General features: G+C 38.5%; 1 protein-coding gene across 1 annotated transcript in view; it reads right to left on the bottom strand.

Annotated features, from left to right (window-relative positions):
• The window catches only part of LOC128013073 (uncharacterized), a 46,982-nt gene that overhangs the window by 20,136 nt on the left and 14,771 nt on the right, over positions 1 to 12,075 (bottom strand). The window contains 29 exon segments of the mRNA XM_052595800.1: positions 19 to 143; positions 1,893 to 2,058; positions 2,149 to 2,332; positions 2,409 to 2,605; positions 2,690 to 2,808; positions 2,903 to 3,029; positions 3,150 to 3,539; positions 3,623 to 3,713; positions 3,834 to 3,979; positions 4,061 to 4,237; positions 4,319 to 4,561; positions 4,672 to 4,927; positions 5,006 to 5,142; positions 5,292 to 5,415; positions 5,568 to 5,773; positions 5,910 to 5,995; positions 6,093 to 6,402; positions 6,480 to 6,650; positions 6,750 to 6,899; positions 6,988 to 7,106; positions 7,199 to 7,337; positions 7,465 to 7,568; positions 7,671 to 7,769; positions 9,169 to 9,232; positions 9,313 to 9,405; positions 9,507 to 9,609; positions 9,847 to 9,998; positions 10,078 to 10,221; positions 11,557 to 11,707. Of these exon segments, the coding sequence (XP_052451760.1) occupies positions 19 to 143; positions 1,893 to 2,058; positions 2,149 to 2,332; positions 2,409 to 2,605; positions 2,690 to 2,808; positions 2,903 to 3,029; positions 3,150 to 3,539; positions 3,623 to 3,713; positions 3,834 to 3,979; positions 4,061 to 4,237; positions 4,319 to 4,561; positions 4,672 to 4,927; positions 5,006 to 5,142; positions 5,292 to 5,415; positions 5,568 to 5,773; positions 5,910 to 5,995; positions 6,093 to 6,402; positions 6,480 to 6,650; positions 6,750 to 6,899; positions 6,988 to 7,106; positions 7,199 to 7,337; positions 7,465 to 7,568; positions 7,671 to 7,769; positions 9,169 to 9,232; positions 9,313 to 9,405; positions 9,507 to 9,609; positions 9,847 to 9,998; positions 10,078 to 10,221; positions 11,557 to 11,707 (4,573 nt within the window).

Here is a 12,075-nt window from a genome sequence, read left to right as displayed (position 1 = left end):
TAATATAAATATATGTACTTCAGCCTCCTCCAAAGCAGCTTGAATTTCAGCTTTCTCCTGCTCCAGTTGTTTGCGAACTTTCTCTAGTTCATGAATGTTCTTTCCACTCTCACCAATTTGTTCAGTGAGATCAGCGATCTCCTCTGTTTATAAGGAAAAGTAATATAGGTTAATGCATAAAATGTCAAAAGAAATATTAAAATGTTGTGATATTTATGAGAATGCTCAGATGACTGAATAAATCAAGGGCACCTTGGAGTAGGGCCCTGCACGGGCCTCATATATAGGCCTAGCCCGGCCCTGGCCAGAGACGCTCAGGCCCTAGCCCGGCCATTGTCCGACAGCTCATCAGAATTCTTGGGCCGAGTCTGACCCGAGCCCGCCTTCTCTCCCCAAACCCCCCCCCCCCCCCCCCCCCCCCCCAAATCAGTTTATACTACTGTTTCAGCTAAAATATTTCAGTTTTGTATGTAATGTCAAAGTGAATATATTTCATTCACACTTCATTTTTTAATTATTTGTTCACTAAATGTAAGTTTTTGTTTTTTAAAGTAACAACCAAGCGGCCAGAGGCAGACAGTGAGTTGATCATAGCCTATGTTTGGTCAATTTAGCCTTCTGAAATCATCACGACTACACTAATAAAATCTATAGATAGTTCAAGCATATCACAATGTTATTTTAAATCAGGGATAGGCAACTCCGGTCCTGGAGGGCCACTATCCTGCAGAGTTTAGCTCCAACCCTAATTAAACACACCTGAACAAGGCAATCAGTGTTTTCGGAATTACTAGATCGATACAGGCAGGTGAGTTTTTATGAGAGCTGAAGCTAAATTCTGCAGGATAGTGGCCTTCCAGGACTGGAGTTGCCTATCCCTGGTTTAAATGTTTAACTTGTATGAATGTGCACCATTAGACGCATATCTAATAGTTTTTGCGGAGAGCTAAAGAGTGCTTTACAGGACATGGAGGACATTTTTGGCAAGAGTAATACATCATTCGGAACTTTAAAGGGTCTACTTTTATTTGTATGCACTAACAATATCAACAAAATGTTGTGCTTTTATAAAATAAAGGATACATTGGCCTACAGGATGCGCTTTTTTCAGTTTCGTCTAGAAGCACTTCACAATGAAGGACCGAAACTCAGCGAATACTTGCCTCACAGACTTGCTAAATATATCTATCTATAGAAAGCTTTAAATGACTACTTTTAATCTAAATGATTCAAATCAAAAATGAAAACTATTTTTACAGATTTTCTATAATCCATATATACTGTATGCATTTCTCTCTAAAGGCGCATCCAATGAGGAGATGGCGGGTCAGGATCGTAATCTTCATCTTTGCGACACGGACTCAGAAAACACAAATTTATAAATAATTCAAACATCTCCTTACTACCCCCCTCCTTAATTTTTCTAGGGCTTTGCGGCATGCTGTAGCCTTTACCATGCATTTTTTGCTGTCATAGGATATGTTTGCAGATATGTCTGCACTGCACATGATCAATTGACTCACTGTTTGCCATTGTAATCAAATTAAAACTCTTCAGAAATTCAGCTTTTCTTGAAGTATTGGAGCTTTTAGGAACTACTCATGCTCCAACTTCTCCCTGATGCTCTGCATGGTCAGCTGTCACTTGTATGCTAATGCATGCATATATATGAGTTGCTTATTGCATAGGTTAGGTATAACATTTATAATATAACAATATTTCATACAATAGCCTATGTGTGTTCTGTGTGTATATGGGCACAATAAAGGAGAGAAGATAAATGAGCCCGAGTCCGACCCAAGCCTGATCTGTAAAAAAAAAAACACAATTGCCCAAGCCCGGCCCGAATGGACTCAGCCCATTTGGGACCCGACTGGATTGCAGACCTCTACCTTGGAGGTTCTTGTTTTCTCTCTTCATGGTCTCCAGATGATCCAGCGACTCCTCGTAAGAGTTCTTCAGTTTGAAGAGTTCAGTGCTCAGAGATCTGGCCTCCTTCTGGGAGCTTTCCAGCTCACTCTGAGACTCCTCATATTTCTGCTTCCATTCAGCCAGGACCTTGTTCAATAGATTATTTGATTAGCTACCATAGGAGCTTGATGAATATTGAAAGATTATTTATCCACAGAGTAAGTGTGTTTAATTCACCTTGTCAAAGTTTCTTTGCTTCTTGTCCAGAGCAGCGGCGGCAGCATTGGATCTCTCCACATCCACCATGAGATCTTCAATCTCATTCTGCAGCCTGTGTTTGGTCTTCTCCAGTGAGGAGCATTTGGCATTGACGGCTTCCACAGCTTCTTCTGCATCTTGCAGACGCTGGGCCAGCTTCTTCCTAAAAATAGTCGAGGGAATCATTACTTTACAGTAATTTTAGTAATTTAGGTTTGTAGGTGTTTCCTATTTCTTACTTGGCATCCTCCAGCTCCTCAGTCCTCTGGATGGCATCAGTTTCATACTTGGTTCTCCACTGAGCCACCTCAGAGTTTGCCTTGGACAGACTCCGCTGCAGCTCGGCTTTAGCTTCCTGCTCCTCCTCAAACTGCTCCCTCAGCAGATCAGAGTCATGACGAGCAGATTGAACTGCATGGGCCAGGGCATTCTTAGCCTATGAGGATTGAAAATATCCTGTCAACTGTGCATAAAAATGCAATGGACAAGTTAGTAATAAATATCTAAAAGTAAAATATACCTTGACTTCCTCCTCTAGTTGTCTCTTAAGGTCCTCAATCTGCTGGGTGTAGGACTGCTTGCCTCTTGTTAGCTGTGAGACCAAGGAATCCTTTTCTTCCAGCTGTCTAGAAAGCTCCCCTAGATACAAGTATAACTATTGCATTACAGAAAGCGTGCATGATTTGGGGTATTTATCTAACAATACATGATAAAATAATCTTAAAGTAAATACCATTCTCAGTTTGTAGCTTAGCTTTTTGCATGGTAAAGTCATTGAAGCTGCGTTGTCCTTCTTCATATTTTGTTCTGTATTCTGACATCTGGTCTTCAAGGGTCCTGCACATTTTCTCCAGGTTTGCCTGCATAGATATATATATATAATTAATCAAATTGAAGAAACTTAAAGCGTAATTCTTGGGGACAGCTGAAGCGATGAAAAGCAATAAAAAATGTCTAACATGAAGACAAGAATTTATCACCTTGGCCTTAGCAAGCTGCTCCATGTTGGAGACCACATCGTCCAGTTCCAGTCGGAGTTCACTCTTCTCTTTCTCCAGCTTCTGCTTCACTCTCTGAAGGTTGTCAATCTGTTCTCCCAGATCAGCCACACTGTCGGCATGTTTCTTCCTCAGTGTAGCAGCGGTGGCTTCATGTTGTAGAGTGGACTCTTCAAGATCTCTACGCAGCTTCTGGAACTCAGCTTCACGTTTCTTGTTCATCTCAATCTGGGCAGCAGTGGCTCCACCAGCCTCCTCCAGCCTCTCACTGATCTCCTCCAGTTCTCTGGACAGATCAGCTCTCTGTTTCTCAACTTTGGCTCGAGCAGCTCTCTCAGCCTCCAGTTCCTCCTCAAGCTCTTCAATGCGAGCCTGGTAATGTGAGGAAAAACAACATTATATCTAGCATTCCTAACGGTCCAACTATCCAAATTTTTAAGAATCATCAAGTTTACCTGCAACTCCTTCAGTTTCTTCTGAAGTTGGGCTGCCATTGCCTGCTCATCTTCAATCTTGCTATTAAGTTGGCTGATCTCAAAATCCTTCCTGTGTTGAAAAATATTAACTACATTAATATCAGAATGTGATTAGTATTATGAAGAAATATATATATATATATATATATATATATATATATATATATATTAAATCCTTTGGAAAACACACTTTTTAATCCTTTCTTCCAGTTGCTGTTTGTCATTTTCCAGGTCCATTAAACTCTCTTGGGTCAACTTTAAGTCTCCCTCAAGCTTCCTCTTAGCTCTCTCCAGATCCATACGAAGTTTCTTTTCCTGTTCCAGGGAACCTTCAAGCTGGAACAACGATAACATAGTATTTTATTTAGCAAATAGTTCAAAGGTCATTCACATCAGAAATGTCAATTAACTACGCACATCATCCACTTGTTGCTCCAGCTTGGCTTTGGCTTTGGTGAGTGTGTTGACTTTGTCTTCCTCACTCTGGAGATCATCCAGCGTTTGCTGATGGGCCTCCTGCAGAGCTTTCTTCTCCTTGGTCAGCTTAGCAATGATCTCATCCAAAGCTGCCATCTCTTCTGTCAGGTTTTTAACCTGTAGATTCATGCCATTGTATCAAGAAACTCTTAACAAACCACTATTGCATCTCAAATATGTTCAGAGTTGAAAACAGACCTTGTTCTCAGTTGCATGTTTCTCTTTCTCCACTTTGGCCAGAGTGAGCTCAAGGTCATCAATGTCCTTCTTGAGCTCAGAACATTCATCCTCCAGCTTTCGTTTCTTGGCAGTCAACTCAGCATTCATTTCTTCTTCATCTTCCACCCTCTCGGTCAGCTCTTTGACTTTAGCTTCAAGCTGGATCTTGTTTTTGATCAGACCCTCGCATCTCTCCTCAGCATCGCAAAGATTATCTTGCTCCTGTTTATTTAGAGATTTTAAAAAATAATAATTTTATCTGCATATCTTTAAAAACCTTTAGTCATTAATATGAACACAATCACAAACTCATCAAAATCGTTTAAACTCACAGCTTGAACTTGAAGTTGAAGGTCGTTCTTCTCTTGGAGAAGAGTAACCATCTTTTCTTCAAGCTCCTTTCTGCGGGCTTCGGATTTGGCGTAAGCCTCCTTCAACTTCAGGAATTCTTCCTTCATGTTGGCCATTTCTTTCTCCGCTTCAGCAGATCTCAGAAGAGGCTTGATCTTGAAGTAGAGCTTCATCCAGGGCCAGTTCTTGACACCCATGAAGGCACGTACATTCCACTGGATAACAAGCAAGGCGTCTCTGCAATGTGACACAAAGGTTATCATTTATTTCACATTAAGTGGCTTTCTTCTGTAAATGAATAGCCTGAAGCTGTACCTGCGCTCAACAATCTTCTGGAACTCAATTCTTGAGAGAAGACCACGAGCTCTAGCCTGAATATTTGTGATGATGAGAGCAAGACGGTCATCTCGCATCTCTTCAAGAGCACCCAGAAGACCAGCCTTGAAGAACACCTTTGAGAATAAAAAGGGTGTCAGTTTTTTTTAGCCTTAAATTATGCAAGTAATCATTCTGTGCATGGAAATGTCAAATTGTTTAATTCTACTATGATTTTGTAATTTACATTTTCACATAAACTGAATAAGACGTTTTATTAGGGTACCTTTGTGTGTCCAAACTTGTACTGGTTATGGTCAATATCCAAAGATCCCAATAACTTCTCAGCTCCTTTCCTGCTGTCTATGAACTGACCCTCTGGGATGGCAGCAGGGTTCAGTATACGATATCTGTAAATGTATGATATTTTATATTTGTGGTAAACTGATTAAGAAACAGTATTGAATGAGGAATTCTGAAAAAAATATTCTCTATTTAATGTTTAGAAATGTGTCCACCCTCTAACTTTAGATGTCTTGTATTCATGTTCAAGTGAATGTACCTCTGTTTGAAATCTCCATACAGGATCCTGTTGGGGAATCCCTTTCTGCAGATTCTGATGCCCTCCAGCACACCGTTACAGCGCAGCTGGTGCATGACCAGAGGATTCTCCATCGCCCCAGGAGTCTTAGTCTCATTGGGGATGATGCAGCGCACAAAGTGAGGGTGAGTTGACCTCAAGTTGGTCATCAGCTTGTTCAGGTTCTCCTGCGGATAGATGTTATCCATCACTCATCCCATATATATTTAGGTTGTAGTCCTTGTTTTAAGATATTAAGAAACCAAATTATACTAAAAGATTAGTTTCATTATGACTCTGTATAAAAGGCGCTCTATATGTTACCCTGTGAAGGGCAGATACTGTCTGGAAAGAAGAGCCCTTTTTCTTCTTCTCCTTTCCTTTGCCACCTCCTCCGCCGCCCTCCGCGACTGTTTAGTAAAAAAACATTTTGTTTTTTTTAATTAACCTCACATTAAATCCTTATTTGTCTTGACTTTTTCTCCCTTTGGAAGCAACAAAACACACCTGAGTCAGCACCAGCATAATTAGCAAACAGGTTCGACAGCAGTTTCATGGTGGATTTCTGATAGAGGCCAACAACTGTCTCATTGAGAGGGTCCTTGTTCTTCACCAGCCAGTTATTGATGTTGTAGTCCACAGTGCCAGCGTAGTGAACCAGGGAGAAATGCGCCTCTGGTTTACCCTTGACAATCCTGGGCTTCTGGAAGTTGTTTGATTTCCCCAAATGGTTGTCATAAAGCTTAGCTTTGAATGTTGCATCACTGGCTTTAGGGAACATGCACTCCTCTTCAAGGATGGACATGATACCCATGGGCTAAAATGAACACAATGAAATGATCTGAACAGCTTTCTTGGACCAATACCTGAGATCTCTCAAATTTAAAAACATACCTTTTCAATGAGATCAATACAAGCCTGTAAGTCCATGCCAAAGTCAATGAACTCCCACTCAATGCCCTCCTTCTTGTATTCCTCTTGCTCCAGCACAAACATGTGGTGGTTGAAGAACTGCTGCAGCTTCTCATTAGTGAAGTTGATGCACAGCTGCTCAAAGGTGTTGAACTGCAGGGGGAATATGTTAATATTCAGATATACTCCCAATGGCAAAGTAACAAAAAACTGAAGCTATTGAATAACAGTAATCAGTAGATGTAATCTTACATCAAAGATCTCAAATCCAGCAATGTCCAGCACACCAATGAAGTACTGACGAGGCTGTTTGGTGTCCAGGGATTGGTTGATTCTCACAACCATCCAGAGGAACATCTTCTCGTACACTGACTTTGACAGAGCACCAATGGCATAGTACACCTTTTTGTGTGATACATAGAGTAAATTAAGGGTAAGTCTTGCTGCATTGTTAAACAGTATGTTAATGATATCACAGAGTAGTCTCCACCTGCTGGACATTCTGTCCCTTGGTGACCCACTCATTCCCTACTTTGACTCTCGGGTGGCACAGAGCCTTGATGAGATCAGCAGAGTTCAGGCCCATCAGATAAGCTGACTTATCAGCATCTGTGAATAATACAAATGGTTGATGTTAATGAATCTTCTATAATCCAATATCCAACCAATGCATCATGTTAGCATTTTCTCCTAATACTGACCCTCAGTCCCATCAGCCTCTGCCTGTTCCTCTCGCTGCTTCTGCTTGAACTTCATGTTGCCGTAGTGCATGATGGCACCAGTCAGCTTGTAGATGCTGTTCTTCTCCTCTTGGGTGAAGCCCAACACATCAAACGCTTCCTAAAGCAGATTTATCATTGCATGATTGATGTCTCATGTTCTAGTATTGTCAGCAAAATTGATCTTAAAAAGATAAAGTCAAGATTTAAATGAAGTAAAGAATTAATTGCTATTTCAGATAACGCACATCTGTTGCCATCAGCTCATCAGCATCATTAATAGAGGCCACTTGTGTCTCTCCTTGAGAAATGAAAGCATAATCATAAGGGTTTGCTGTGATCAGCAGCATCTCTGAAAGAGAAGAAAAAATACACATGATGTTTAGTACATTTTTGGTTTAAAAATGTAATGAACAAAATGATAGCTGTTTGGTTTCAACATAGTTTTGCCCACCTAATAGTTCTGGTTTCTTCTGAGACAGGATCTGGTAGAAGATGTGGTAGTCTCTCTCAGCCTTGAGCTGGAAAGTCACACGAGACTTCTCCAGAAGATCTGTTCATAGAATTCACAAATTATCATATATCGTTCATGTCCCCAAGTTTTTGTCTTATGTTTATTTCATATGTTAGAGTTAAGCAATATCACACGAGCAGCGAGTACAATATCACAACAGTGCTGTTTTTCCCGAATTGCACAAATTCAAATGCAATACTTGTTTTATACAACAGTTCAATAATTGATATTAGATTTTATTTTATTTTAGACAGAATATTGTCTGTTATTGATCAATTTTATGAATGGAATTATTACCTATAAAGCCCCAGAAGAACTTTTGTGCATCTCCGAGCAACACACAGTGGTGTTGTTTCTTAATGAATCAGCTTTTTGAACAAATCAATTGAATGATTCAGTGGCCCATTCATAAAGAGAGCCATTTACTTTTGAATGAATCAAATGAATGAATGACTCAAAGACATTGAGCCATTTACCACTGCCTACTAGCAGTTTTAGTGCTTTATTTAGAGCATAATTTAATTTAAAAAAAAAACATATTTCCATATTAATAAATAAATAAAGGGATACACTCTTAAAAATAAAGGTGCTTAAAAGGTTCATTCACCATTCAGTGAAAGATTCTTTAAAGAACCATCTCTTTCTTGCCTTTTTATAATCTTAAGAACCTTCTTTCGCCACAAAGAATCTTTTGTGAAACAGAAAGGTTCTTCAGATGTTAAGGTTCTATATGGAACATCATGAAGCACCTCTATTTTTAAGAGTGTAGTTAACCTAAAAATGTAAATTGTTATTATTTCCGTCAAATAATTTCAAACCTGAATGACTTTTTCTTTTGCAGAACTAAAATAAGAATTTTGAAGAATGTTGGTAACTGATTGTTTTGGTTACGATTGACGGACATTCTATGAACAAAAAATTTATTTAAATCTCAATGTATCTTCTTTTATAGTCCACAAGTAATTTTACAGCCAAATTTGATGTGCATTTAATTTGCCATTAATTAGATAATTTAATTTCACATTCTGTTATTAGATTAAAACATTTTAATAGCTTGACAGGCCTAATAAATAAGTGCATGTATGTGCTTTAAATATATATTGATTTATCACCACATGAGTCCAGGGCTAAATGTTGTTAGCTTTATATGTTTGTAACTCGTTTTTTGTGAAACTTTTTGTGCTGCCATTTTGGCCAGGACTCCCTGGAAGAAGAGATTTTGCATCTCAATTGGACTATCCTGGTAAATAAATAAATAAAAATAAATAAATAATATTTAGACAGGCAAATGGAGACATTCCCAGATGCCCTATATAGCTAATTTCTGGGCACAAATTTGTCCCTAAAACATGATTTGTCCCTAAAATGGGTATACACACATATCGCAGAGTAGGAGTAATAAAAGACAAACCATTAAATAATCAAATATCTTTCTTACAAGTCTCAATATCAGCAGATGCTAGCTTGCCACTGGCAGCAAAGTGGATCCTGATAAACTTGCCCTGTTCGAAAGGAATATTGTCTTTTAAATACAGTGGGAACAATGAAAATAATTTTAACTTTACAAATGTTGTCCACTCACAAAGCGAGACGAGTTGTCATTTCTGATGGTCTTGGCATTCCCAAAGGCCTCAAGAGCAGGATTACACTGGATGATTTGATCCTCCAGAGTACCCTAGAAAACACAACATTTGAAATGTTTGTGTATGATGAATGGGAATCATACAAAATAGCAGTACAACAACTCCATTTTGAATTCAGATTTCCACAATTTACCTTCTTTTCGGTGGTCTCCTTCTTTGAAGGACTGGCAGCAATGCTGGCGAAGTACTGAATGACTCTCTTGGTGTTCACAGTCTTTCCAGCACCAGATTCTCCACTGTCAACATAAACCAGACTTAGAGATCTATTAAGAATTCATTCATAAAAATGTAACAAATAAACTCCAAAAAAATCATCTAATTAAACACAAAGGCTTACGTGATAAGAATGGACTGGTTTTCTCTGTCTGTAAAAGCAAAAATAAATGGTGTATGCATGAACATTTAATTGATTTTCACTAGTTTCTGACATATAGCCTGTGCTGGTTTTGTACTGTCATGTAGATGCACCTGACAGCATGTATTGGTAGGCGTTGTCAGAGATGGAGAAGATGTGAGGAGGAGCTTCACTCCTCTTCTTTCCTCTGTAGGCAAGGACAACTTCCTGGTTATACACCGGGAGCCACTTGTAGGGGTTCACAGTGACACAGAAGAGCCCAGAGTAGGTCTGTAAGAGATCCACAGCAAGTTTAGATCGGCTCATATGTGATGAAGTGAATGTGTGAGTGTTTTAAGACTTCACTCACGTAGATCATCCAGGCTGCGTAACGCTCTTTGAGGTTAAACAGCACAGCGGGCTCGTGCAGGAAGGTGAACATCGCCATGTCCTCAATTTTATCAAACTTTGGCGGGTTCTGAGGATGAACATCAGCCTCCTTCACAGTTACTGTCTGTGGAAAGGAACATCAGTTTTTTGACAGTGAAAGTAGTGCCATAGTGTCTGTACATTCATTTTGTGTACCATCAGGATTGCTTTAATTTGTTTTATTTAGCAGACAGATTTAACCATACTAGCTTGCAAGAATAATATTTTCATATAATGTATTTGTGCAATTTCAATAAAAAAACTAACTCAAGACGATTTAAGAAAATGTGACGTTATTATTGTATTTTTTTCCCCTGTATTTTATGAAATTATAAATTTTTATCATTTTTTGTATATTATTATTATTACTATCATTTCCCCAACTGTAATTAACCAACTACTTATTCCGAACTGAATGAACCCTTTATATCTATATATACAGTGCCCTCAATAAGTATTGGGACCGTAAAAAGACAAAATTATTTGGTTTGCTGTGGATTCAAGAAATCTGTAAATATGAAAAAAAAAAAAAAAAGAATATAAGACAAAACTACAGAATGTCACATTTTATTATTGGTTGATTCATAGATGTTTTAGCAACTATGAAGATCAGCACTTTTAGAGTTTCATCTACTATCTGATGTGAGCATAAGTATTGGAACAGTTGTTTCATGAGAAATTGGCTGAGAAAAATATTGGCTGATATAATTGTAAGATTAGAGTTTGCAAAAAAGCACAAAGGAGTTAATGGTCCAATGAGACAAAGATGAACCTTTATCTAAATGATGGTAAAGCAAAAGTGTAGAGGAACAAAAGGAATAAATGATGACTTAATGTATGATGACAGTAGCAGAATTAATTTGGAAGGGTACAAAACCATCTTGGCTGTCCATATTCAAGAAAATGCCACAGAAAGTGCTTCATATTTCCTCAGGACAATGACCCAAAACACACTGCCAATTCAAAGAGTCAAAGAGTTTATCAGGGCTTAGAAATAGAAAGTCTTAGACTGCCAAAGTGAATATCCAGATTTAAATCTTATTGAACATTAATTTCACCAGCTGAAGAGGAAAGGCAGAAACTCCCCAAAACAATCAACAGTTGGAGTTGGCTGCATTAAAGACTGGAGAAAGCATTTGAAAGCATAAGACCAAGAGTCTGGTGATGTCTACAATTAACAGACTCAATCACTAAATAACATCTTAAATAATCTGCCTTAGGTTCTTCTGTCCCAATACTTATCCTCACATCAGATAATGGGATGGACTTTAAAACTTTTGTCTTGGCTACACAACAAAGCAATTTTGTCATTACTATCCCAATACTATTGGAGGGCACCGTATGTACATATATCTTACAACATTAATTAAAATCCATTTGATTATTCACAATACAATCTCTGAAGCTTATTAAAACTTACCGTTCCCTTTGAAGTCTCACAGGTGACTTTATCACCATCTCGACTGACAATAGATGCTTTAAGATACTCCTCTACAGCATCAGGAACAAAACATTCTTTCTTCATGTCAAAGGGGCGAGTTTGGGCCTCCAGACGCTCTATGTCCGACTTCCTGAGGAATGGAGCAGCTGCTCCAAACTCTGCCATCTGGGAATCCCCCATCTTTCACCGATCTGTTGGATTACAAGTTAGTTATATTTGACATGATCAGTTTTCAAATTGTGTTAATTATTTCAAAGTATCAAATAAATAAGCATGATCTTAAGTAGGACTAAAAACTACTTACTTCCACTATTATCTTCTTCAGAGACGGATGGTTCAAAGCTGTATTTCCACACAAAAGAAAGAAAATGTCAGCATTGTCTCATTTCTATCCTGACCACCACCCAAATTATTAAAAATAAGAAACAATAGTACAAGACAATACAATTCCTCCTTTCTATTGTAAAGTCAGCAATACTTTGACAATTGACTACAACA

Source organism: Carassius gibelio, chromosome B24 (assembly GCF_023724105.1).
Source record: "Carassius gibelio isolate Cgi1373 ecotype wild population from Czech Republic chromosome B24, carGib1.2-hapl.c, whole genome shotgun sequence".
Classification (NCBI taxonomy): Eukaryota; Metazoa; Chordata; class Actinopteri; order Cypriniformes; family Cyprinidae; genus Carassius; species Carassius gibelio.
This window is presented reverse-complemented; position numbering and strand designations above follow the sequence as displayed.